General features: G+C 30.8%; 1 protein-coding gene across 1 annotated transcript; it reads right to left on the bottom strand.

The window, feature by feature from the left end:
- Window positions 1–8,078: 8,078 nt before the first annotated feature.
- Window positions 8,079–11,411, bottom strand: LOC134681495 (uncharacterized). The gene is made up of 4 exons (XM_063541131.1): window positions 11,274–11,411; window positions 10,769–10,792; window positions 9,143–9,304; window positions 8,079–8,688 (listed from the first exon to the last, which is right to left on the bottom strand). The coding sequence occupies exons 1-4, from the start codon at window positions 11,409–11,411 to the stop codon at window positions 8,209–8,211; spliced, it is 804 nt and encodes a 267-aa protein (XP_063397201.1). The 3' UTR covers window positions 8,079–8,208.
- Window positions 11,412–12,261: the final 850 nt, after the last annotated feature.

Genomic DNA, 12,261 nt, shown 5'->3' with positions numbered 1-12,261 from the left:
GCTTAGTAGTGGAGTTCCGACTTTGACACTATTTGATTATTTAAATGTATTGAAAGTTGTGTTTAATATTGTTATATTAAGGTTGTTGATATTAAATTGTTATTGCTGACATAAGCTTTTTTTTAGTGTGAAGACAAATGGAAGTAGGATCTTAAAATTGAACACTTGAACACTTTAAGATAAAAATAAAAAGATGTAGTATGATTGAAAATGAGACAACTCTAGTTTAGATTCAACAAATAAAGATAGTCGGTAAAATAAATTCGTGACATGTTCTAGTGACCTAATACGATATATACGGGGTCAGTAAATTCCATATGAGGTGAGAGCTTTATTTACTGGCCCCGTATATATCGTATTAGGTCACTAACACACAATGTAACTAATAATATTTTTCTCCGACATTTTTATGTTGTCCTTTAACAATTGTTAAATTTTCCTTTAATACTTACATTTATGGCAAGGACATATATTATACAATTATAGACTTTGTATGATGTCGATACACGGATATATTGACCTGAAAGAAGTATATTGACTGAGGACGAAGTCCGAGGTCGATATACTTCATTATGTCGATATATCCTATATTGACCCTATACAAAGCCTATAATTGTTATATTATTACTTCCCAACCACATTTATATAAACATTGTCAGTGTAATATATTTGATCATTTGATTTTGTTGGATTTTTATAATTATCATATTGTCCATTAGACATTAACAACATATTAATTGTTATTTCATTTAATTTTTTTCTGTTTTTTTTTTTTTACATCTTATGTATTTAAAGATATTTTTTCTTCTTAAAGTCGATCACAAGTATATATTTTTTAAAAGCTTTTAACAAACTCATGCAATTTATTACATGACGTCACAAATTACGTTGGTTTTTAGATATTCGGAAAATAACCGTGCAAAATGCTTTTTGCTATCCGCCGTTTTCTATCTACCTTCGAAAATATAATTCAACATGTAACCATCCCTGAACGAATCAAATTAGTTAAAATATACGAAATAATAATATATACTGATCCAAAAAAAGTTTTGCAACAAAAATATAAAATCTTATTTTATTACAAAATCATAACAACATATAGTTTTATTGATAACAAAATGGAAATATGACATGTCAGAAGCAACATGCAAGTTTATCACTCACATTCACTAGTAATTTCTTTGTATGGATCGCAGTAGGACAAAAATGTGGAAATGAGTATAGTGTTATTCAAAATCAATTTCTTGTCCATGCTACACGTGCAAATATGAAAGATTGGCAGGCACCCCAGTAGCTGCCCTTAGTCTATGCACTACTGTTGTGGCCGGAATAAACTGGTCAAGTATTAACGTTAAGCGAAGGTAGTGATCCTCCCTCGGTGTTAGTTTTTTTAGTCTACGAGATATCGGCCTATCCTGTACAGTTGCAATTTGTTGATATCTATTTATTAGTCTCAAAACAGTTGACTTATGCACATTACATCGAGCCGCGACGTCTTCAACACTCATTCCGGCATCAACCATTCCAAGAGCTTTCTGACGTCATTTTCGGGGAGGCCTGGTTGACGCCGCCATGCAATTTTTTCTAATGTTCAAGTGTTTTTCTAACAAATGGTGTGTCTTTGAACAATACAGGTACAGAAGGTAAAACATCAATTACACGTGCAAAGCTTAAATGGCGCGTAATCAATAACCCGAAAAAAAATACGACTGTTTAAATTTACAGGTAGACCGTAGTATTATATCAATGATGTTTAATTGTTTTTTTGCAGAAATAACAAAAATGAAAATTTAAAAAAGGTGTTGCTCAGTCTATGATACATCCGATGTCTCACATATAACAGCAATAATAATATTGATGATGTACGAAAGTGACATATGCTATCGAAATTTACACTTATCCAGTTTCTACATTAAAATGTACACATCCTTAAGCACACCTTTTGTTTTACCTATAAACCTTGATTGTCGATTGATTTATTATTGTTTTATTAACGCTAAGTGCTTAAAATTGCTTGCATGTTTAGACTTTGAATATTAAAAAAGAGGGACGAAAGATACCAAAGGGACAGTCAAACTCATAAATCGAAAATAAACTGACAACGCCATGGCTAAAAAAAAAAAAGACAAACAGAAAAAATACACATCACACAACATAGAAAACTAAAGAATAAACAACACGAACCCCATAAAAAATAGGGGTGATCTCAGGTGCTCTGGAAGGGTAAGCAGATCCTGCTCCACATGTGGCACCCGTCGTGTTGCTTATGTGATAACAAATCCGGTAAATAGTCTAAGTCGGTAGATCACATCCATGAAAGGGAAGGGGATTGTAGTTACGACGTAAGGAACATATCCGATATCATTTGTGAAACGGTTATTCCATAAATTTAAATTTAAAATTAAATGCAAGTTCTACAAAATGGCTAGACATTAAAGAGGGTTTTGTAACACATAACCCGTTCTGCCAAAGTATAATGAGATTCGTCTTACTCCATCTAGGTTTTCTTCGTGAAGTTTGTCTTTTACTGACGCTCTCCTGGCTTTAGGGTTGTCTGTCCATCAACGTATGTAACCTTAATTAATATTTCTCTATTTTCGTTTCTCTATACTCGTTCTAATTGCATTTCATTTCTTAAAAGTGTTTACCTGTAAGGCAACCCTGTAAATCATTATTGATTCAATTGAAATAAAAGCATATTAAAATAAGTGAACTTAACAGGATACAATAAATTCTCTCGAGGTGGTTTTAATTCGCTATTATCGCTGCTACATCTACTGATGCACAACGCCTTTTACAATGTATCAGGTAAATACGGATGTAGTACGATTTTATATATGGAGTCATGCTTATGCTTATGTTTTATATTGCATTGAAAAGCACCTGTTTAAAATTATGAGTCTGCGTACATGTAATTTATTTGATATATCTTTTGCCATTTTAATACTACATTTCTTTAAAAGTCCCTATATTAATGCTTATATATAAATTCACTGGTTTTTATGGTGGAGGATGCTGTTCATTCATATTTTACAGAGGATTTATTGTGTGTTTTAATGTACATATACTGTTAACATTTATCGGTCTCATCCGAGTGCTCCTTAACAGGAGGGAATTACGAAAGAAGAAGAAGAAGAAGTTGGCAAAAAGGAATATCTAAAATTAGATGAATTGATCATGTACAGATTTTAAACCAATTAGAAAACACATCATCAGCGACAGTAAATACTATTCGTTTTGTTATTATTAAGTTATAATAAATTGCACAGTCATACTTCTATTATGTTTATTTAAAAAAAAATACAGATCGACCTTCACATACCCAATGTAAGTTCAATATATGGTGATCGATAATGCATGAACTGGTAAACACATTTTTAAAATGGAAACGATAAGAGGTGCGTTGAAAATTTTAATTCTAGGATGCGTTTTTATTCATGTAAGCAGTCATTGTAATCCCCTATTTGGACCAAGCGGAAATATCGCGTGCGTTCTTGGAGAACCATACTACAAAAAGTACCAATACGCAGCATGTCAAACCAATTTATACATACAGTTGAAGTCCGATTATCGTCATGTGTGTCGTAAATCGGCAGATGGAACACCACCAATTTATTGCTGGAACCAGTGTATGCTAGAACTATATGAACTATCGGAAGGACCTGTTTATAGTAATTGTGAGTGTACTCCTGGAGACTCGTTAACAAATAATCCAATGACCACGTACATCAAAATGCCAGGGAATTGTTACAGTCCGAATGGACGTGACTGTTCATGGTTCAACAAGTGTTTGCGCGCGAAATATTCGTGTAGTGGTAATAACTTTAACGACATGATAGGCTTTGGTTTAGCTACATGCCATACTCAGGAGAAAATAAAGGACGCGAAAGTATACAAATGGCTTGCATCTGTTACTGCATGCCTGCAGGTTCAAATTGCCCCTGTTTTAAAACAATGGATACATTTAAACTGTTCAACTCTAGATCAAAAAGCGAATGCCGTTCAACAAACATGCCTTAACAATCCTCTAGGAATTGAATCACTTTGTGAAGTAGAGCCTACAGATATATGGTATGCATTTTGGGCAATACGCGAGTATTTTACTACAAATATTGTTTCCGAAGTAACCGGATTCTTAACAAAAGTTCAGAACTGTTCCGATGGAAAGATGGTCAGTGTGTTGAGAAAGGCGAAACTTAACCTTGGCAATAAGATAAAACGGATTAAACACTCTGTTGTCGAGAAATATCTCACAAAAGTCGTCAACGAACTTAAGTGGAAATAGAAGGGCGTTTTTTGGCTTGCAACATATGAACAAAACCAGTGCATTACGATACGTATAGCTCTTAAACAAAATGTTGGGTTATATCATGACACTTCGGTTGACAGAAGTCTTGATGATATATTGACGAATCTGGCCGATACCTTTTAGAATGGAACATTTCAGTTTGTCGTTGACGGGGAATATGTCGAACCAGAAACCATGTTTGCATGCAACGATTATGTCTGCAGTGATACTTATTTACATCGGAATGCAACATACCGAATGCATCAAGGTAAATTAGAAATAAAAAACAAAAAAATGGCAAAAATACTGAACTCTGAGGAAAATAAAAACGGAAAGACCTTCATCAAATGGAAAAATAAATATCAAAAACACATAAAAAATGTATATATTTACTCTCATATTCCTGACTTGCTACATTCATTTCTTAAGGTAGAAAATGATGGGCTGAAATTGGTTTTATAGCTAGCTCAACCTCTCACTTGTATGACATATAAGACATAGAAAGTCGATAGCATTAAAACAAGTTGCTTTCTTTAAAAAATAAAAGCAATACATGAACCCACAACTGCTGACTGCGGTCAACAGCATTAGTTGATTTTATTTGCTTTTAATTTGAACAAATCACTGTGAATGAGATATTGATCAATATTTATCAGTTTTGTTGTCACATCATTATTGAAAATATGTAATAGTGGGTAGATTATTGCACATATTATGAATGTTTTTTTCTTTTCTTTGGATTTCATGTACAAATTGCTGATATTGCAATACCAATTTCTGCAAACCCTTAGTGACTAAGGGAAATTTAATTGTCTCTGCAACATACTTTAAACCTCAGGTTGCTTTTTTTTGTGGTTAATTTAATTTGACTTTTAAAAATTGATAAGGATTTACTTTGTTTCCTGGAAGTTTTTAATTATCCTGCATAATTATTTGAGGCTGTCTGTGACGATCATACACACTTTATTTGTAATGTAATCAATGAGGACATATAAGATAAATAAATGTTAAAGTTCTGGACCTCAGATTTGAATATGGTTTATATTATTTGTCAAAATACCTTGATATATGACTTATAATATCTACTACATAAGAATTGTTCTGTGATATACCTTCAAGAAAAAAGTAAACTAAATAAATATAGAAAAGAAGTTTGGCGTGATTTTCGATGAGATTCTTTCACAAGAGACCTTATAAGACAACAATTAACTGTTATATATTTTCAAACAGCCTTTATAAAAAAAACATAGCCCCTACCAGTCAGTTACAATAGGCCTTGAAATAAGAAATGTAAACAATAACGGAATAACGAAAAAAGGTACGACCTGATTAATGTACCCAAAAAGAAACAAAATATTCAATCATGTAACACAGCTTCAACCATTGAATTACAGGCAGATAATAATACTGAATGTGAAAGGGATATGTTTGATATTTATTGGTAACTCTATACAATTTAAATACGTGGCCAATGAAACAACAACACCAGACGGAATGAATAACCACCTGCAAAAAATATTGACCACTTTTCACAAATAAGGCTTATATACATTTAAATACTGTAAATTCAAAAATTATTTTGTTTCTTTCATTATTGCAAGATGTGACAAGGTTATAATCACAATTATTTAAAGCATTTTTAATTTTTTTGTTAAGAGTTTAACAGGATTTTTGATAATGTAGCAAAAGAATATTGCATTTTATTCTAAAATGATAAAATCACATTAAATGCAGCCAACAATTTCTGAATCAACAGTATGTTTGGAATGAGTTGCCTATTATCAGAAACCAAATGTATGTATGCTTGGGAAGAAGCAATAAAACATGTTCAAGATGAATTTGCTGCTTTGTATATGTTTAAATCATTGCTAATTCTACCTCTTGTCAACTTTTTTTGTAAAACTGGTGAAATTTGCATACTCAATAACCAGCTGAATCAAGTCCAATATATAGTACAAAGACAACATATTCATGAATGGAAAATAGTTTTATTTTTATTAATGCAGACATATGATTCATAAAACAATATCCAGTATCAATTCTAAAATATTCCAAACAACAAAGCATATTTCAATGTAATAAGGTTAGACATATTGTTAATATTCTTTCAAAAAACCTGAAAATTTTTATTTTAACACTAAAGTTTCAAAAAACAAAGAACCATATCAGGAGAAAATAATGTTTGTATTTCTTTGCATCTAATTCAAAAACAGAAAATCTGATTATAAAAATCTTAAAAATTAGCCTCATTTATTATTCCATTCTTACAAAGAATTATCCTATTAAAATATTTTTTTAACGTGCAAATAATCATGATAACAAAAGAAAAAGCTCACTTCCTAACAAAATACGTATATACATGTACAATGAATTTACTTAAGGTGTAAAAAACAGAAAGCATATTTTTAAGAATCATTATAAAATCAAAATACATTATTATTTGCTTAATCATCATAACTAAGACAATCTTAGTTTAGACCAAAATATATCCATAAAACCGAAAGCTTCCTTTTAAGAATTATCATAAAATCAAAATACATTTATTACTTGCAAAATCATCATGTTAACTGAGATAGCTCAGTTTATAACAAAATATATACATATGTACAATGAATTTACTTAAGATGTATAAAACAGAAGGCATCTTTTTGTAGATAGTTATATCTAGATTTACTGAAATCATAGACCTATGTCTTAATTAATAATTTATGAATTTACTTAAGGTGTATAAAACAGGAAGCATCTTAAAGAATTATCATTAAATTAAAATACATTTACTTCTTGCAAAGTCATCATGTTAACTGAGATAGCTCAGTTTATAACAAAATATATACATATGTACAATGAATTTACTTAAGATGTATAAAACAGAAGGCATCTTTTTGTAGATAGTTATATCTAGATTTACTATGTCTAAATTAATAAAAAAAAATAAACATTGAAATCTTTAATGTTTCATAGAAATCAATTTTCAAGTGAAAAATGGGATTTATTGCATCACTTATCTTTAAGATTCAATTTTAAGAAAAGAAATATTCATAATTTGGAATACCTTACTAAAATAATTTTAATTTAAGTTAATATAATCAAACAAGATTAACTAAGACAATCTTAGTTTAGACCAAAATATATCCATAAAACCGAAAGCTTCCTTTTAAGAATTATCATAAAATCAAAATACATTTATTACTTGCAAAATCATCATGTTAACTGAGATAGCTCAGTTTATAACAAAATATATACATATGTACAATGAATTTACTTAAGATGTATAAAACAGAAGGCATCTTTTTGTAGATAGTTATATCTAGATTTACTGAAATCATAGACCTATGTCTTAATTAATAATTTATGAATTTACTTAAGGTGTATAAAACAGGAAGCATCTTAAAGAATTATCATTAAATTAAAATACATTTACTTCTTGCAAAGTCATCATGTTAACTGAGATAGCTCAGTTTATAACAAAATATATACATATGTACAATGAATTTACTTAAGATGTATAAAACAGAAGGCATCTTTTTGTAGATAGTTATATCTAGATTTACTATGTCTAAATTAATAAAAAAAAATAAACATTGAAATCTTTAATGTTTCATAGAAATCAATTTTCAAGTGAAAAATGGGATTTATTGCATCACTTATCTTTAAGATTCAATTTTAAGAAAAGAAATATTCATAATTTGGAATACCTTACTAAAATAATTTTAATTTAAGTTAATATAATCAAACAACTTTGAATGGATGCAATAACTCTCTTATAATCAATAAACAGCTAGGACTATTTTAAAATTGCATTGAAAAAATAACTGTTGTATCTTTTAGACAAAATATTCATTAATCAATTGATAAGTACAGCAAGGAAATAATATTCATTATAGGCGTGTCACTTCAAGTTACAAAATAAAATATGGAAGTTACTGACATATTCGCTTGCACACAAGTTTTGAAACTGTGTTATTCCTTAGACTGTATTTGATCTCAATTGGAATAACATCCATGAATTTTGTGATCATTTTCATTTTGTCCCATTCGATTTTTGAGTCCAACCCTCTTGATTCAAATAGCTTTTTAATTTGAGGGCTAAACAATGTGACTTTTTTCTGTTCACTTCCAGTTACCAATAAAACTGTTGCCCTCATATAACTGTTTGAAGCCCCTCCTCTAAAGATTCCTTTGCAAGATTTGCAAAGCATCTTGAGTACCTCGTCAGCATCCTCCTGAACTGTTGTCAACTTAGTATTGTTACAACTGGCCTTTGGGCAGGACAAGTACGGATCAACATCAAAGATAGCTTCAATTGTACCTGACGGCATGTCAACCATGGACTGGTGAGGTTCATCTTCATTCAGCTCAACTTCTGAGACATCGAACTGAGGATCCTCACTTGTGAACAACTGCAAATTTTTAAAATAAAATATAACATTAATAAAAGATTTCTTTTAAGTCACAAATATTAGAACACAATATGCTCGCAAATTAAAAGTTCAAAAATTTGTTTATAATCCATTATATTATCTATCGCAACAAAACAATAACAACTTAAATAACATTTGAGGGGACAGAAACTGATAGTGTTTTCATTGAAAATGTTAATGAAAATGTAATATAATATTCTACTACCTTAACTCACTACATGTATGATAGTTAGTAATAATAATTTTAAAATAAATCTTTACAAATAAAGAAACATGGAAGTATATTTATGTATTGTAAGTACGTTTTGCAAATGTTTGCAATAAAATTATATAATATATATATATAACTAAATGCTACATTTCATTTTAAATCATTTAATCTGAAAATATTTTATTTATCAAAAAACAAATACTTTCATAAACCTGTACTTACCACAGCAGTAGTTGCAGATGTTGTTGTCAACTTCTTTTCTGCTTGAAAGAGTTTCACCCTACACTTGGACAGTTCAACAAGATGGCCTTTGTCCAAAGTCCCCACCATCTTATCCCACACGGCTACTTTTATTTTACCAGATATGTCCTTTAACATCACATCCTGGTAGGGAATAGTTATCAAAATTACCAGGATTATAATTTTATACGCCAGACGCGCGTTTCGTCTACACAAGACTCATCAGTGACGCTCAGATCAAAATAGTTAAAAAGCCAAATAAATACAAAGTTGAAGAGCATTGAGGATCCAAAATTCCAAAAAGTTGTGCCAAATACGGCTAAGGTAATCTACTCCTGGGGTAAGAAAATCCTTAGTTTTCGAAAAATTCAAAGTTTAGTAAACAGAAAATTTACAAAAAATGACCATATAATTGATATTCATGTCAACACCGAAGTGCTGACTACTGGGCTGGTGATACCCTCGGGGACGAAACGTCCACCAGCAGTGGCATCGACCCAGTGGTGTAAATAGTTATCAAAATTACCAGGATTATAATTTTATACGCCAGACGCGCGTTTCGTCTACACAAGACTCATCAGTGACGCTCAGATCAAAATAGTTAAAAAGCCAAATAAATACAAAGTTGAAGAGCATTGAGGATCCAAAATTCCAAAAAGTTGTGCCAAATACCGCTAAGGTAATCTACTCCTGGGGTAAGAAAATCCTTAGTTTTCGAAAAATTCAAAGTTTAGTAAACAGAAAATTTACAAAAAATTACCATATAATTGATATTCATGTCAACACCGAAGTGCTGACTACTGGGCTGGTGATACCCTCGGGGACGAAACGTCCACCAGCAGTGGCATCGACCCAGTGGTGTAAATAGTTATCAAAATTACCAGGATTATAATTTTATACGCCAGACGCGCGTTTCGTCTACACAAGACTCATCAGTGACGCTCAGATCAAAATAGTTAAAAAGCCAAATAAATACAAAGTTGAAGAGCATTGAGGATCCAAAATTCCAAAAAGTTGTGCCAAATACGGCTAAGGTAATCTACTCCTGGGGTAAGAAAATCCTTAGTTTTCGAAAAATTCAAAGTTTAGTAAACAGAAAATTTACAAAAAATGACCATATAATTGTTATTCATGTCAACACCGAAGTGCTGACTACTGGGCTGGTGATAACCTCGGGGACGAAACGTCCACCAGCAGTGGCATCGACCCAGTGGTGTAAATAGTTATCAAAATTACCAGGATTATAATTTTATAGACGCGCGTTTTGTCTACACAAGACTCATCAGTGACGCTCAGATCAAAATAGTTAAAAAGCCAAATAAATACAAAGTTGAAGAGCATTGAGGATCCAAAATTCCAAAAAGTTGTGCCAAATACGGCTAAGGTAATCTACTCCTGGGGTAAGAAAATCCTTAGTTTTCGAAAAATTCAAAGTTTAGTAAACAGAAAATTTACAAAAAATGACCATATAATTGATATTCATGTCAACACCGAAGTGCTGACTACTGGGCTGGTGATACCCTCGGGGACGAAACGTCCACCAGCAGTGGCATCGACCCAGTGGTGTAAATAGTTATCAAAATTACCAGGATTGCGGTCTTCTCCTACATTCTTGTTAGTTGGTAAATACACCTGAAATTCAAAAAAAAAAGAATAAGTAAGAATGTCAAAACAATAAACTTGGTACGCAATTTGGATTTACTGGAAGATAACTCAGCTGAATGTTTTAATCACATTTTATTGTAAATAGAAAGCTTCTCATTGATCAAAATGAGTATTTGTCAAACTGATATATAACCCATGATTTTTTTCTGATTTAGTGGTTTGTTCAATTTTTAAATTTTTTTTTTATATTTTTATCAAAGGGAGAAAGCTATTATTTAAGCCCAGGTGTTTGGTATCTTTTAAAAAATATGCATTTCCTTATAAATAAAATTATTATACCAATTTCTCAATTTAACTTTTAAGATGTAAAGCAGTTAAAAATGCTTTTATACACACTTTTCAAAAGTGTCAACATATTTAACAAATTATATTAAAATTTTGCTATTCTACACAAGAGAACATCATTTATATATAATATCTTTAAATGTTTTGAAGAATAGGAATGTACCTTTGAGATTCTTCCTTTTACAGAAATCATAGATTTCTCTGGTGAAGACAGGGCATCTAGAATGTCATCAACTGCTTGACCAGGTAACCTAGGAGCCTCTTTCATCACTGCCTCTGGTATTATGATTGGTTTGCACATGGCAACTTCTGTTTTAATTGTGACTCCTAAGAAGGACTTCTTGCAAAGAACATTTACTAGGGTGATGCCCAACCCTTTTACAAATTTCTCATGCTGTTTTTCATTATATACTGTGACAGATATGGAGCCACTTCCATCAGCTATAATGGCATAAAACCTGCCTTTACCATTTATTCCCTGCCTTTCAATTTTGCTAACATCAACAATTGTCCCTTTAACAGTTGGGCACACTGGAATATCTTCAAGAGATTTTACCTCTTCAATTGACAGTATCATCTACAAATAACCAAATGTTTACATTAAATCTATATTGATATATTTTAACATATATACATATGTATACCAGTAAGGTATTTAAACAAATTAAGTGGTAAATCGCATGTTCCATATAACATTTATACATGATATAGTTCATGTGAATTAGTTAAATGTTTATTTATATACATATACAGATATATACATTTTTTACAAATTCTTGATAAAACTCACAAATTTTTATCCTTTTAACATGTTTACTATATACATGAAATAAACATGTCCCAATTTTATTACAAATTTCCAAAGCATTATATTATACATTATTTCAACATTTCACTGGAATGTCAATTTATCGTTTTTGAATATATATATATATTTACTGAGACTTCTATTTACAAGATGTAAAAATTTCAAAAAATCAATTTCTCATAAATATCTCAATATATTGAAAAATATACATGCAAAAAAGATTTGTTGAAAACTGCTTTGATCGCTGGATTGAATTGAACATTGTTTAATTTTGATCTATATTATAATAACAAATATTGAAGATACATTTGACTAAAGAGGAACTGACCTACAATTGGCCTTC

The sequence above is a fragment of the Mytilus trossulus genome, chromosome 8 (assembly GCF_036588685.1).
Source record: "Mytilus trossulus isolate FHL-02 chromosome 8, PNRI_Mtr1.1.1.hap1, whole genome shotgun sequence".
Taxonomy (NCBI): Eukaryota; Metazoa; Mollusca; class Bivalvia; order Mytilida; family Mytilidae; genus Mytilus; species Mytilus trossulus.
Note: the sequence above shows the minus strand (reverse complement) of the source record. Positions and strands in the feature narration are given on the sequence as shown.

Excerpts from the sequence above, each read along its gene's own strand:
- LOC134681495 (XM_063541131.1), bottom strand. The coding sequence starts at position 11,411 with ATGTGCAAACCAATCATAATACCAGAGGCAGTGATGAAAGAGGCTCCT. Across the intron at positions 9,305-10,768 it reads ATTTACCAACTAACAAGAAT|GATGTGATGTTAAAGGACAT; the intron begins GTAGGAGAAGAC and ends ATTCCCTACCAG. Across the intron at positions 8,689-9,142 it reads CATCTGCAACTACTGCTGTG|TTGTTCACAAGTGAGGATCC; the intron begins GTAAGTACAGGT and ends AAAAATTTGCAG.